The 15,870-nt window shown below is 38.2% G+C and overlaps 1 protein-coding gene across 1 annotated transcript in view; it reads left to right on the top strand.

Moving 5' to 3' along the window:
- Positions 1 to 15,870, top strand: part of Rgs5 (regulator of G protein signaling 5) — a 49,999-nt gene that overhangs the window by 13,337 nt on the left and 20,792 nt on the right. Inside the window, exon 2 of the mRNA XM_070034197.1 lies at positions 15,750 to 15,860. Within this exon, the coding sequence (XP_069890298.1) occupies positions 15,750 to 15,860 (111 nt within the window). The remainder of the gene's footprint in view (positions 1 to 15,749; positions 15,861 to 15,870) is intronic.

Raw genomic sequence — 15,870 nt, forward strand, 5'->3', positions numbered from 1 at the left:
GAATACATGAAATTACATTTACATTAGTCTGAAATGTCTCCAGTTTATATATATATATATATATATATATATATATATATATATATATATACACACACACACACACACACACACACACACATAAATACATATAAACATATTCCTATAATATGTGTTATATTGATTAAGGTCTTGTGGCAACTGGCAATCTGCTTGGTTCCTGGACTCTTTTTTCACACTAAGATCAAATTTAAATTTAGTAACTTCTCTCTCAGTAATCAAATAATATCCATTATTTATTTATTTAATTTTTATCATCTTCAAGTAGTTGTAGAAAGGAGTTGTCATTTAACAAAACAGTTTATGAATGCAATGTGTCTTGATCAATGTCTCCCCTTTCAACATTCTTACCCATCCCTCTCCAACCCACCCCTTCCCTCACACTTGTTAATTTTGTAGGATATATGTTGAATACTTGATTACTTCTCCCCTTCTTCTCCTCTTCATTCCTCTACCCCTTTCCCCATGGCTCCATTTGACTCCTTTCAAGTACCTGCTTCCTGGTGTTTGTTTTGTTGAACGTTGACTTCGCCTTTTTAAGGAATTACACTAATTGAGTTCTCACTTGAATCTACCCTATTTCAGCTAAAACACACAATTTGAGGGAGCTACTATTATTCTTCAGTCTCCTCAGTATGTAAGAGCTACAGGGCAGACTGCATGGCTGGCTGGAAGGAAAGGAAGGGATGTTCTGGCTGTGCTAAGGAGAATTCTCCAGGAGTGAAACCTTTTCAATGCATAGACTTTAAGTGCTTCTTTGTAAAGCTTAAAAAATACCTTAGGAAAATGTGAACTCCCATGTTAAATTTTGAGAACTTCTGGAGAGATAGGAGAATGAAAAGTAGAAGGCTTTGGGATCCAAACAAATGCCCTCTTCTTCCTTACAGCAAGGATTCACCAAGAGCATTCATCTCCAAATATCACCCCTTCTGGGAAGCTTTTTGTAATTCCCCTCCCCCAGGGAGAAGTTATCCCTCCATTCTCTGAACTGTAACCAAACATTTTTTACTTAAAATCTTTATTTTTCTTGTAAGTGATATTACTATTTATTTTTCTTTTCTGAGACAGGGTATCATTATGTAGTCCAAACTGGCCTTAAATTTGGAGTCTTCCTGCCTCAGTCTCCTGAGTGTTGGGATTATAACCATATACCACCATACTTAGCTCATGTCTTACTCTATTTTCCTCAGATTCAACTTTGGTTGGGTTCTTGGTATTGTACAACTTGATTTTTATCAAACCCTGCAACAGAGACATTGTCACGTCACTTTATTAGTGACTAAAGGAAGTAACTTCAGATCAGGAATCATTTCTTACTACCTTTGTGAAGTATCACCATAGTACCTAGTAGATAACAAAACAAAAATAGTTCACTTTTTGCTCATTTGAAGGGGTAGACCTAAAAGAAGCCCTCAAAATATGTCATGATTAAGGGGAACTAGGGTAGGAGGAAGGAGAAGTTAAATATTATAAAAGTACATGAAACCTATGCATGCAAACCGCATAGTGAGCCCCACCAAAAACTGTTCAAAGGAATAAAGGTGAGAGAAGATGTTACAAGAGTAGTGCAGATGAGTGAGTTTGATCAAAGTATTATATATACCAGATGTAACTATCATAATGAGATCCCTTTGCATTATTGAGGCTAATAATTAAAAAAAAAACAGAAATCCTGCTTGCCATTTTATAGATGAGAAAATAATTAACACAAAAATATCTTAATGGAAATGAATATCAAAATAAGGTGTGAGTCAATAGCCACTTTTTATTGTTTATTAGTTTTATTTTTATTGTAAAGATGCTGTGAAGAAGGGTTACAGTTACATGAGTAAGGCCATGAGTACATTTCTTGTCAAGCATTGTTAGCCCCTCTCTTGTTGTTCTCCCATTATCCCTTCCCTCTCTACTTCCCTCCCTCATCCCCCCCCAACTCCCCTACCCACCCGGAGGTTGTAAAGTTCATTTCCAATATACTGGCTTGTGGGTATCATCGTTGCAATAGGTCATCCTGTGTCCTTGTTTCAGTGTTTAGTTATTCCCCTTCCACTCCCCAAAGTAGACAAATGTATACAGGATGCCACTTTTAAGAACAGAAATTTTGAGAAGAATACACTGCAGTTAAAATACTCTAGAAAGACAGAGGACAACTCCAACTATGCCACAATAACCGTTCTTTCATTCCTCATTATTATTATTATGCCATTATTTTGCCAAACAAACCCTTTTCATATTTGCCAAAGATAAATGTTGACCAAGTATTCTCTTTGAGGTGTTGTGTTCATATCTACTACAGAAATGATTTGTGAGAGACCACATTTCTGGGAGCTGTTGCTTTATTATTTAAAAGAATATTTGTTAATGATTACTAAGATCTCAATTAATTTTACTCTTCTCCCCCTTCCTTCCCTTTCTCCTCCAATATTCTTTATTACTTATTTTTCTTAGTGTTACATCAAATGAATTAAAAGTAAGATCTATGCAGAATAATAGACATTCAGTCTATGAAGCCCATCAGTATTATTTAACTCAAAAGAATCCAGGAGCTGTGGATGACACCACTGTTCATAGACACTCCCATGGGAATCTTTTCTGACCTCTCCACCTTTGGTACTTAAAATGGCCATAAATATCTGTCTTCCTCCACTGGAAGGGAACCATTTTCCCACTACTTATTATTTGGCTTTCAAATTGAGTTGTCGAAAGTCCAGCCATCCAGCCAATACTATTTTGAATAAGTTAGGGAATTGTAGGTCAAAGGGAAATGAACTGTTTCTGTCCTGTTCATCTTGTCCCTACACTGTCTCCTTCATTACCCTCAATAACCTATTCTGAGTGATGAGTGTGACAGAGACCGGTCACAAAAGCATGGGAAATATCTCAAATTCCATGGGAACCCTCAAGTAGGGAGTGGACAGCACTTAGGGGGAAAAATTCTAAAATATAAAAGACAAGAGGGTGTTAGGGAGCAGTAGAAGCCTCAGAAAATACAAATAAAATCCACTTTGTCTTTCCAGAAGACTGTCCCCAACACAGCAGCCAAACATGGATCTTCTCCATATTTTCAAAATCAGTTGCATGGTAGAGGATTTTTGAAAGGAGCTTATCTTGAATTACAGCCTAGAAGATCTTTGTTGATCACATTTTTTTTGGGGGGGGGTCCAGTCGTGGGGCCAGAACTCTGGGCCTGGCCACTGTCCCTCAACTCTTCAGCTCAAGGCTAGCACTCTACCACTTGAGTCACAATGCCACTTCCGGCTTTTTTCTTTTTGCTTATGTGGTGCTGAGGAATAGAACCCAGGGCCTTAGGCATGCAAGGCAAGCGCTCTACCACTGAGCCACCTTCCCAGCCCTGTTGATCACATTTTAAGTTGATTGTATTCTATCTGCTGTATCCTATCCTATCGATAAATGGGTATTGGCTAACACCTAAGTACAAAATGCTATGACAGTGAAAGGGACAGTAATAATAACTACATAGCATTCACCAAATATTTTCTACCTAATAAATGTTATTCTAAACACTTATATATGGACTTCCTAGCCCAGTGGCATATCTATAAGATGGGAACTCTGTTATCAATATTTTATACAGAAAAATGAGGCCAGATATTGACAGCAAAATAAGGAGATTTAAAAAGAAGAAAGAAAGAAAGAAAGGAAGGAAGGAAGAAAGGAAGGAAGGAAGGAAGAAAGAAAGAAAGAAAGAGAGAGAGAGAGAGAGAGAGAGAGAGAGAGAGAGAGAGAGAGAGAGAGAGAGGGAGAGAGAGAGAGAGAGAAAGAAGGAAGGAAGGAAGGAAATTGGAAGTTGTGCTGTAGTTCAAGCAGTAGAGCGCTCTCCTTGAGCTGAGTGAACAGCGCACAGGCCCAGAGTTCAAGCCCCATGACCGACAAAAAGAAAGAAAGAAAGAAAGAAAGAAAGAAAGAAAGAAAGAAAGAAAGAAAGAAAGAAAGAAAGAAAGAAAGAAAGAAAGAAAGAAAGAAAGAAAGAAAGAAAGAAAGAAAGAGAAAGAAAGAAAGAAAGAAAGAAAGAAAGGGAAGGAAGGACGGATGGTAGGAAGGAAGGAAGGAAGAAAGGAAAGAAAGAAAGAAAAAGAAAACTAAGCCAGATACCAGTGGTTCACACCTATAATCCCATCTACTCAGGACCCTGAGATCTGTGGTTTATAAGAGAGAACCATCGCAAAGAGCCAGAAGTTGTTTCTGAAAGGATGGTCTAGTATTGAAGGAGGAGAGGGAAGTCGTAGGGAGGATGTCACAGTAATTGTAAATGGTAAACTCAGGTATGGAGAAGAAGCAATACATTTAGAAGAATTTCCTAGGATGAAATAACAGCATCTGTGACTAACTTAGCTATCAGGAACGAGGAAGACAATCTAATGTAGAGAAGGGAGTAGTCAAATGATCAGCATATGACTGTTGTTGGGAAGAAAGGTTGAGTGGAAATGGAATATATGATTCCATTCCCAGGAAACTGAAGCCCTCTTTTCTGTGGCTTTTCAATTAGGTGCTAAAGATGTCCAATGTTGTAATTATGAAAACATATCAGAAAGGACATTCAAAGTTCTTTCACTAATTTCCTTCCTTCCACTCTCTTCCTTTAAAGATAAGAAGGATCAAATTACCTATGATCATCCAGCAAATTGGTGACTAGACTGACAATAAAGTGTAGTAAAGGGAAGATGTTATAGTTTCCTCCCTTTACTTCCTGTTATATTCTATGTCATGTTGTGTGGAGAGCTGTCACCTTTTTCTGTAGATAAGGCAGATGTTTTCCTTCAGGAGTATAGAATTTACTGTACTTAATGATACCACAAATAACCCAGGAAATTAATGGAGTGCCACACTACATGTGCCAGGCACTAATAGGAGTATGTTCATCATGAAAGCATTAAGTGGTAGGAATGGCTATTATTTCTCCATTTTACAGATTAAGAAAAAAATAAGTAAAATCTAGAAATTTGCCAAATGCATAGTAAGATAAATCAGAGAAATTTGATTTTAGTGTCAGAGCTCTTAATCTGACTTTCCAGTTGATTGACATGGACATAGATATAAATTAAGCTTGCTTGCTTGCTTCTTTCCTTCCTTCCATAATTCCTTTCTTGCTTCTTTTTTTGTGACACTACTGGGGCTTAAACTTAAGGCTTGGGCACTGTCCCTTAATTCTTTCACTCCAAGGCTGGTGCTTTACTACTTGAGTCACAGCTCTACTTCTGGCATTTGGATAGTTAATTGAAGATAAGAGTCTCACACACTCTCCTTCCTGGCTTCAAACCACTATAACCAGATGTGCTTTCCAAGTATGAATATTCTTGATAGGAGCATTAGGTTCCACTTGACTTTCTCTCTAAGGACAGCCATCTCAATGTGTAGAAGGACTGCTCTACAAGCTCATCCAGTTATATAATCTGAGACAGACTTTTCATCAATTGAATCTAGACTTTCTTTTCTGGCAGGTGCAAGGAAGAGATTTACCACAGTTCACTATGTTATTTGTGATGGTAATGATGGACTAGAGGTCTGGAAAGCATCTCATGAAAGCATTTGGACAGATCCAGGTGGTCATATTACTTTGTTCTCCCAAACAGCTGTTGTTAATCTGCTGTTGATGACTTTTTTCAGTCATGGAAACTTTGCCATACTTATTGCTCACTATTTCCATGGTTCCATTACAATTATGGATAGTGGGTTCTCCTTAACACCTTCTGTTTGGATTTCAGAAAACTCTTCTTTCTATGAGAGTTTTTTCATATTTACATGAAACATTATTGTTAAAAAATCCTTTTCAATAGATGCATTGTTACTTGTAAGTTTCTTGTTTGAGGCTCCTCAGACTCTGTCACTCTAGGGTCTGTGGCTTAAGTGTAGGTATGGTTGTAGCTGCTAAGGGTGGAACCTTATGGTATGTACCATATATCCATCCCTCTGTACAGTCTTCTTTCTCCCTAAATGCTACAAAGGTGTGTGGTGTGATTGGGAAATGCATGCTTAATTATGGACCCTTAAACCACCATCCTACTGTCCTGTCTTGGGAGTGTCTCTCTTCCCTCTCTAGTTTTTTACTTCATTGTTTTCTACTTCATTGTTTTTACTAGAAAGTAATAGATTCTCGGTCCTGCTCTCTGGGAATAAGCCAGCCCAGCTCCTCAGTGAGTTAGCATTGTGGACAACAGAGTCCATTCCCCATCCACTTTGCACTCTGTCAAACAACTCCCTCAGAGATGAGAAAGCACAAATCCCCAACTGCTGTCTTTAAGAGCAAAGAAAAACATGAACAAAACCTTCAGTAAGTTAATCCCTGTATGTCATTATAGGTAAGCGTTGTTTCGGATGGCCTGTTTTCTGTTTGCTGCGTGGGGGTGACTGCTTGGCCAGGGTGCGGGTGCCCTTGCATTGGATCAGGGCTGGTATGATTAGAGGAAAGCTTGGTGACCTCATGTGATCGTCCACACTCCTATACGTCAGGGATCTGGGGAGAGACAGTAATTTCTTCCCCAGGTGACAGAGGAAGACCACACATCATTAATTAGAACAAGCTCTAGCAGCCTGTCTTGTTCAGTTTGCATTTGTCTGGGCACAAACAAGGGGTCTGCAAAGATGGACCCTTCCATGCTGCTTGGAAGTGTATCAGAGCCTCACTTTCTCATTTGATTACTGCTTTATGGTCAGAACCTCCTGGCTTATCAGCCTAACATGGTTGCTACCATCTCCACTACAGGATCACTGGAAACTTCTTCTGATTTCCCAATTCTTCTCAAATTACTACCCCTGATATTTCACTTCATAAGCCTTGGAGTCTGTTTTACCAACCAAGAAGAAACTGAGATTAATGAGTTGAATATTAGTATACTAAGAGTAAAAAAGAAACTACTATAAAACACTAAGTGAAATGAGTGTTGGTAAGCTCAGTAGATAAGAAGAACAAGAGGAAGAGGAAAAGGAAGAGGAGGAAGAAGAGGAAGAGGAGGAGGAAGAAGAAGAAGAGCAGGAGGAGGAAGATGGAGGAGGAGGAGGAAGAAGAGGAGGAGGAGTGAGGAGGAGGAAGAAAGTGACAATAATGATACTGTTTCACATCCTACATGGTATTCATGAGCCAGGCAATGAGATTTTACAATCATTACCTCTTGCACTCCTCACAGAAACCTCTTTCTTCAGATTCTAGTGATCCCCTCAGAGATAATATATAACTTGCATAATTTCACTGAGATAGTAAGAGACTATTGGGAGACTATAGTAAGTAAGAGACTATAGTAAGAGACTATGGGCTGGGAAGGTGGCTCAGTGGAAGAGCACTTGCCTTGCATGCTTGAGGCCCTGGGTTCGATTCCTCAGCCCACATAAGCAAAAAGAAAAAAGCCGGAAGTAGCACTGTGGCTCAAATGGTAGAGCACTAGCCTTGAGCTGAAGAGCTGAGGGATAGCGCCCAGGCCCAGAGTTCAGGCCCCACGACCAGACCCCCCCCCCCAAAAAAAGAGACTATTGAAAATTATTAGCCCAAGTCAATTTGTTTATCATCAGTGATTGGTTTGTTTTAGTAGGTAACTCTAGCTATGAATAGTTAATGATAAGAACATTTCTGCTTCATAACTAGACTTTATAAAAGCAAGACTGATATTCCATAATGAAGTCTAATTATATCCTCCTTTTGGACTATACTGTATAATTATTAACAAGTTGATTTTAAAAAGCATTTATATAACTCATTCTATAATCTTGACAAAGGTCCAGATCTCTGTTCTCTGATTACCACTATGTGAAAGATTCACCAACTCAAAATATTCTGAAATGGCATTCCCATCACCTGGTAGTTTGTATCAGGCAACAAGGTGTTTAAGAATCAAAGGCTTCATATATGACAAGAATCCCAGTAAAAACCCTAGTATATTATACACGCACACACACACACACACACACACACACACACACACACACACACACACACACACACACACACACACACACACAGCAATAGTTACTAGGAGAACTTCCTGAAGCAAAATACTAGAACTTAGCAAAAGTTTGAAGGTTGAAATAGATGAATATACTTTCCAGAGACACATTTAACACAGTTGACATTGTCAAGTCTGTTTTCTTCCGCCATCTTCTTGATTGAAGTGGCTTATGATAAATCCAACCTTTCACATGAGCAAAAGCTTAGGGCACTATCAAGGACAGATTCACTTGCTTTTGGAAAAAAAAGAAAAAGAACTGTTATTGCTGAAGTCATATCACAATACATTAACTCTACATTCTTTGGCATCTTTTTTTTTTTTTTTGCCTTTCTATCCTGAGAAATGCTAACCATAATGTCCATAAATGTATAACCTGAATCAGGTAAGAAGTTAAGTACTTGGCATGATATCACACTGCATTTGATAACTACTCTTTCATCCACTGATAAATCAATGAGTAGATTGTTTTTAGTTCAAATGGAAGTAGGGTAATTCAGAAAATAATGTGGGGGGAATGTTAAAATGACATTCGTTCTGCACCAAAATGACCACCATTGCCTTCTGCCTGACTTCAACAGTTTATCTTGATTTTGAATGATCATGTTCAGAGAATCCTACAAAGTTTGGAACTTGAGTTCCAGAATAGACTTGGTTTTCCACTGGTATGATCTTCTATTTCACTGGGGATTTTCACAGTCATTTAATATACTTGTCTCTCTTGAGCCTTCTACATGTAACAAACTCCACTGATACAAAATTCGAGATGAGCAGCTAGCACGTGTTTTCCAATGCTTCTCAATCTATATCTTCTGGGCTCCCCCTTCTCTATTGGCCTCTGTGTGGATACTGTGTGATTCAGATCTCAGCCAAACACTACTTAAAGAATCGCATTTCTTCCTCTCGCACTCAGACCCCACGACAGCATATTCTCCAGATTTTGATTGTTTTCTAACGAACATGGTGGACCCTGGTGTTCATTTTGTCCACATATTTGTTGCTAGGAAGGACACACTCTTTTTACTTTAACGGAAATTGGCATTCCTGCCGTATTTCTTTAGAAAGAGCTTGGAGCAAATTGGCTCTCTCTTTATCTCTTCACTAACTTTAGGCCATGCCTTCCCATGGCCAGCAGGGGGCATCTGCAACACAGATGTGGGCCAGATTCAGTTGACATCGGATTGCCCCATGCCAGGACCCTTCAAATAGAAATGTCCTGAAAATCGTTTCCTACACATCCCAACTCTCCTGTAGCTCTTCTTCATTCTTAACTGCTCCTAACACAAGTCTGAAATTTATCATCAAATCTACCTGGGATTGTCACAGTTCTATAAACAACCACCGGACTGGTCTATGCCCCTGGGCCATTTTCATTATCTTTAATTACTGGTGAGTTAGCCTCACTCAGATTTCCAGTGTTTGCCATTATCCCCTTTCATCTTTCTCAGAATATGTCCCACATAGTGTGAAGAACTGCATGTTTGTTCAGGATGTCTCCTTCCCTTTCCCTTTCTTTCCCTCTTCCCCTTCCCTTCTCTTCCCTTTCCTTTCTTTTTTTTTTTTTTTTTTTTTTTTTTGGTCCAGTCATGGGGCCTGAACTCGGGGCCTGGGCGCTGTCCCTCAGCTCTTCAGCTCAAGGCTAGCGCTCTACCACTTGAGCCACAGCGCCACTCCCGGCTTTTTTCTTTTTTTCTTATGTGGTGCTGAGGAATCGAACCCAGGGCCTCAGGCATGCAAGGCAAGCACTGTACCACTGAGCCACCTTCCCAGCCCCCCTTTCCTTTCTTTACCATTTTCCTCATTTCTTCTACTCCTTTCTTCCCCTCCACTCTCTCCTCCCCTTTTCCCCTTCCTGCCCCCTTTCTTCCTCTTCTTTTTTCTTTCTCCATGCTGCTGGGAATTGCAAGCAGTCTACTGCCAGGTGATGCCAACACCCCATCCCCAGCCATTTTTCTATTTTCATTCTATATAAGGGGTGGAAATTGAATTCAGGTGTTTTGTGACCCTTACAATCATTTAATGGTTTTACTTCTCTCCTGTTAACCAAGTTAGAGGCATCCTAGTGCTCCATGGGTCATATTATGGTACACTCCAATATTCTACCCACCTCATCCCCATCTTCAGTTTAACTAACCCAGCAATTCGATTCATTCACCAATTTATCCATTCATTAGTTTATACAGAAACTCTTTATCAAGTACTTATTAAGCTCTGACTCCTGAGCTAAGTGCTAAGGATACAATTGTGAACAAAAGAGATCTTGACCCTGCTCTTGGGGACCTGGCACACCTTGGAAAGAGAGAGAATAATCAAATATATATGCAGAGATATAAGTTCAAACTGACAAGTGCTGTTGTCTAACAATATAAAGGGCTCTGAGATTACAGTAAAGGTTTTTGTTAGACTATCTAGTATTTGCCATCACACTTCTTTTATTTTTAAACAGTTTTATGTTATTTCACATGTTTCTGGCCTACACTTTGTATTAGTACATCCCACCTACCCCTTTCAATACTTAGAAATATATATGTAGATATAGATATAGATATATACATACATATTATAGAGTTTACAGGCAATGGAAATGGGTCCTTCAATTGTTTCAAATGTTTCCAAGGCAGGAAGCATCCTTGTAAACATTGAAACACTGGGTATAGGTACAGATTAGACTGTGATTACATTGTATCTCTTAGTGTTGCTTTCCTAACAAATGCCTGGAGAAAAATCTTTTCATTTAATTCACCTATTAGCAGGAAGCACTAAAGATTCCATGGCTTCATATTTTCATTTCCTGGCCCCCATAATACCATAGGAAGCAGATTTAAAAATGCAAAACCTTACAATTCTTCAAACTCTTTCAGCTTGAAATCAACAATATGAGTCATCCCAAGGAAAAATTCTCTTCCTCTGAGACTGTAATTAAACTTTCACCCAGTTGTCTCCAATTGACTTTTTTCATTTCAAAACAAGCTTTTCTTTGTAAAACAATAGGATAACAAGAGGAAGGGGAGAAAGATGAGAGGTAACAAACATTATTTCTTGTAAATAAGCATCAATATGATTTAGCCAGGAAAAAATGCCTGGTGTTGAGTCAAATAGAGGCAGAGACTGAGTCTGGAATTGTAAACAAACTAATTTTTCTTTTTGCCAGATAGTGTTGTTTTTGAAATTACTTTAAAATCGAGTCCATTTAGCTTTCTCTTTAAAAGGCAAAATAATTCAGTAAATTTAAGTTTATTTTGATATTCTATTTGACGTATTCCATTCCCCCCTTGGTATGTAGCCAGAATAGAAGAAAGAGGAAAGTGGTGATGAAATATTTCTCCAGGAAATCCTGAGCAAAAAAAAAACACTGTGTGCACACTGTTTTTCCTTGCTAAAGGAGTGAAATGTTTAGAGTGGTTTGAATTTCAGCATTTGTCATCTCTTTAGCTTCTGTTACTGCTTTGTGGACATAAATGTAACAGTATTATTCATTTTCTGAATGGGTTCACAGATCTAATTGGGTCATTGGACTTTTCAGATTGTATACTTTTTTTAATATCCTGTTCTTAAGGAGACACTAGGCCAGTAGGTAAACTCTTAAGAATCAGTGTTTTCCAAAGCCCAGCATTTCCTCTGTCCCCAGCATCCTCAGGGCAATCATGAAGTGTCTTGTGTGTGTGTCTAATCTGAGAAAATAGAATTTACTTTTCTACAGAAGGTTGTTATAAACCAGATTTGTAAAGCTCCCCACCCACATCAACACATAGACACCTATTTAAGAAATGATCCACGGCTGGGAAGGTGGCTCAGTGGTAGAGTGCTTGCCTTGCATGCATGAGGCCCTGGGTTCAATTCTTCAGCACCACATAAGCAAAAAGGAAAAAGCTGGAAGTGGCACTGTGGCTCAAGTTGTAGAGCGCTAGCCTTGAGCTGAAGAGCTGAGGGACAGCGCCCAGGCCCAGAGTTCAGGCCCCACGACTGGACCAAAAAAAATAAAAAAAGAAAGAAAGAAAGAAAGAAATGATCGAGATAGAATAGAAAGAACTAAGGGAAAAATGCATCCAAAATCAGCAAAAGAAAATTTGAAACACGTCGCATTTATATGACAGGGTCCTTTCACTTTACCTAGAGACAGATCTGTTTTAAAGACACCTTTCAGTAGTTTTACCTCTTCCTTTCATTTATACTATATGCTCCACTGGCTGGGTTCAGTTCAACCCTTTCTCTATCACCAGCACTCCATGAACAAGAGGCCAAGTGCAGCTTTCATCCTTCCTGGTCATCACTTCACTTTCAAACAGGACATACCTTCTGCTTTTGCATCCCAACAAGCACATTCCTTTCTCTTTTCCCAGAAGGCCTGTCTTTGCCTTGTCTATGTCTCCTGACCCTACTGCCTTGGTACTCCTGCCCACTGCCTTGCTGCTTTCTGCACATCCTCTCTTAAAAAGGTACTTGAAATTGCTATCAACTGTATACTAACTGAAGACAGCCTGACTTGATAAACCTGATAAATATTTAAAATCATAAGAAATAAATAAGGTAATGAATGGATGAATAATTATTTTTGCAACATTTATCTTCTTTGTTCTAGTTACCCTTTAATGTACAACTATGGACTGTTGCTCTTGCAAAGGACATTATACACAAATATCTGTCTTCCTTTTACAAAAATAAATAGCTCAAACTATCCATGGTGGTGTGTCAGTTGTAATTTTAGCACTTGGGAGATTGAGGCAGGAGAATTGCAAGTTTAAGGCCAGGCTCTTATCTCCAACAAACAAAACAAAACAGCAATTGTCTCATAGGACAAAAGGGAGAAAAACAGGAATTGAGAGAGGAAAAACTTACAGGAAAATACATATGAGGTATTTTCATTAGGTAATCTAAATATTCATCAATACTAAACAGTGGTTACTACTAATTCACACTGAAACTAAAAGTACTTATGGCATGTATTTGCTTTATGTTCGGGAACTGGGGGACACATATAGACCACATGTCAGCCTTTAGAGGAGAGCCCCACATTCTACATGCATTTCTCCCATGCCCTCAATAATGTTTCCTTGATATTTCAGATAAATTAACACAGGCAATTCTTATCTCCACTGATAGAATATGGAAGCTTGTGGATCTAGTGTTTTGGTTTTTCTGTTTGTTTGTTTTTTTATTGTGAAAATACTGTACAGAGGAGTTACAAGTACATGGGCAAGATAATGAGTACATTTCTTATCAAGCATTGTAGCCTCCTCCTTTGTTTCCCCTTCCCATCTCATTCTCCCCCCCCCCCCCGCCCTCCCACCCAACCTTCCCTCCTCACCAAAGTTGTAAAGTTTGTTTTCGGCATAACAACTTGTATATCTCATTGTTGCAATGTTTGTTTGTTTTTTAAGTAACATGGGAACTTTTTTGATTCTTTGATTTGGTGCTGAAAGGTAAGAAACACAATTTGCGTTTGGTTGAATACAACAATTATTTTGCTAAATCCAACTTCTCAGAATTAAAATTATATGTCAAATGTTGTGGTAAGGGATTCCATGCATGGGCATATTTACTCATTTCAAAAGGCTGAAGCTACACTATGCTATACATCCCAATTTCTGGACAGGAAAACATTACATAATCAAAATAAGACTTCTTATTCAGCAGGTTATATAAGCAGCTTAGCAGAACATCCCATAATGTCATCATTTTTCCACTGAGCCTGGCCTGATAGGGCTTCGGTCAGTGAGAAGGTTCTTCCAAAAACAGAAGCAGAAAGAAATAAGAAGAAAAAGAGGCCATTTCTAAATCATGGTTTTGAAATCATATTTACAGTACCAAAAGAAACATGACGTAAGACTTAGGTATTTAGTGCTGCTTTTCCAGGCTGCTAGAGTAGGTTTCCTTTACTTTTCTAATATCCATACTTGTTAACCTCGGCCATTCTATTTAAATTGTCTCGTTGCTATCTCTCTATGGCTCAAGAAGGGTCGTGTTTACGATATCAAAATCTTGTCTGGCCACAGTGTGAGCCCCATCACAGCTTTGGTTATGATTACCATTGACTGGTAGACAAATGTTAACTGATTTATGGGGCCCAAATGACGATATTTTTAGCCCACATTGACAAATATTTTTGAAGGTTTACTATGTTGCCAAGCAATTGTGCCAGGCACAAAGGTTAAAAGGTATTTAAAATTTAATTTCTACCTTCAAAGAGTTCTACCCAGCTTGAAAAACAGACACATAAATCAATAACCCTAATGCAATATCATAAACGTGCTTTATACATAAAAGCATGCTTAAAGTGTTCACACTGACAAGGAAAGGACAGTTCTGGGTCTCTTAGTATGCAATGTCTTGTTTATAGATTACTATTTAAGATTTAAATAGTGCTTTCTAAGCTCAGAATTGTGTTAAAGTAATGGGGTGCTTAATTCTACATTTAAAATGGAGCATGAAATAACTGTAGCCCTTGATGGAGAACTACCCAGAATTCACTAAAATACTGAAGCTACCAAAGACTAGAGAACATGGCTGTCATCTCCCCATAGACAACACACATCTGTGAAGGCTTGCTGCATATGAGATACTCCAACAGCCATCATGGTGCAATAACCAGGGCTTGGAAAAGAAAACTTCGTAAACAACTATGAAGCAGAATATTTATATTTTATAATGAGAAATGGCTCAGGAAAGCATCTATTCTAACTGTCACATTTTACAGAAAAGGAAACAGAGGACTAGTATATATATATATATATATATATATATATATATATATATATATATATAGTGAGATTTATCTATCTATAAGCACAAAATGGAGTATTATTTAGTCAAGAAGAAAAAGAAATTGCATATTTCAGAGAAGTAGAACAATCTGGAAATCAACGTATTGAGTGAATTAAGCCAGGTTCAGAAGGATAATGGTCATATGTTTTTTTTCTCATATATGGGTGATAAACCTAAAATAAATACATATGTGAACACATATAGTAATATGTGTGTATACACACACTAACATTAGCATACATTAGCAGAAATGCATATTAGAAAGTTGAAACATGTCTTGTCTGGAGTGTATGTACAAGTGGAATGGATGAGACTAACCAAAAAGAGGATGAAGGGTGAGGACAGTCAAAATACTTTATGCACACGTGTCAAGATGGAGTGAGGAAATGTGCCAAGACTGGTTTGAGAAGGGAGCAGAGAGAAAAGGTGACTCTGATCATGATTAATTGTATACACAAATGGACATATTAAAATGAAATCCTTATACAGCTAATTGCTGCCAATATTTTTTCCAAATGTCTTAAATGTAATCAATGATTGGGAGCAGAAAACTAGTAGAGAATTACATCAATGAATTCTAGAGGTAGATAGTTTGGCCTCACTGCCATTCATTTTCCTCATCTGTAAAGGCATGTGCAATACAAAAATAAGAGAATACTTATAAAATCACTAAGATTAAGAGGAGACAATAGAAACAAAAAAACACATGATAAGTGCTTATTTTAGAATTTTTTTATTGTGAAAATACTGTACAATTACATGGGCAAGATAATGAGTACATTTCTTATCAAGCATTGTTGCTTTCTCCTTTGTTTCACCTTCCTATCCCTTCCCATATTTTAGAATTTTTATGTCTTAATTCCTGCACTGATGGTCTTTCTATCACAACAAGAAGGATGTGGAGTTTTGTCCATTGTTGTTTGATACAGAAAGATATCTCTTCTCTAGATCTGAATGCTCACCTGGTATTCTTGTTTTTCTTTATATCTTTTCTTTCAGGGCCAAGGAGATTAAGATCAAGTTGGGAATTCTCCTCCAGAAGCCTGACTCGGTTGTTGACCTTGTCATTCCTTATAATGAGAAGCCGGAGAAGCACACCAAGACCCAAAAGTGAGTCATG

The sequence above is a fragment of the Dipodomys merriami genome, unplaced genomic scaffold, assembly GCF_024711535.1.
Source record: "Dipodomys merriami isolate MVZ:Mamm:240054 unplaced genomic scaffold, mDipMer1.0.p SCAF_24, whole genome shotgun sequence".
In the NCBI taxonomy this organism is placed as follows: Eukaryota; Metazoa; Chordata; class Mammalia; order Rodentia; family Heteromyidae; genus Dipodomys; species Dipodomys merriami.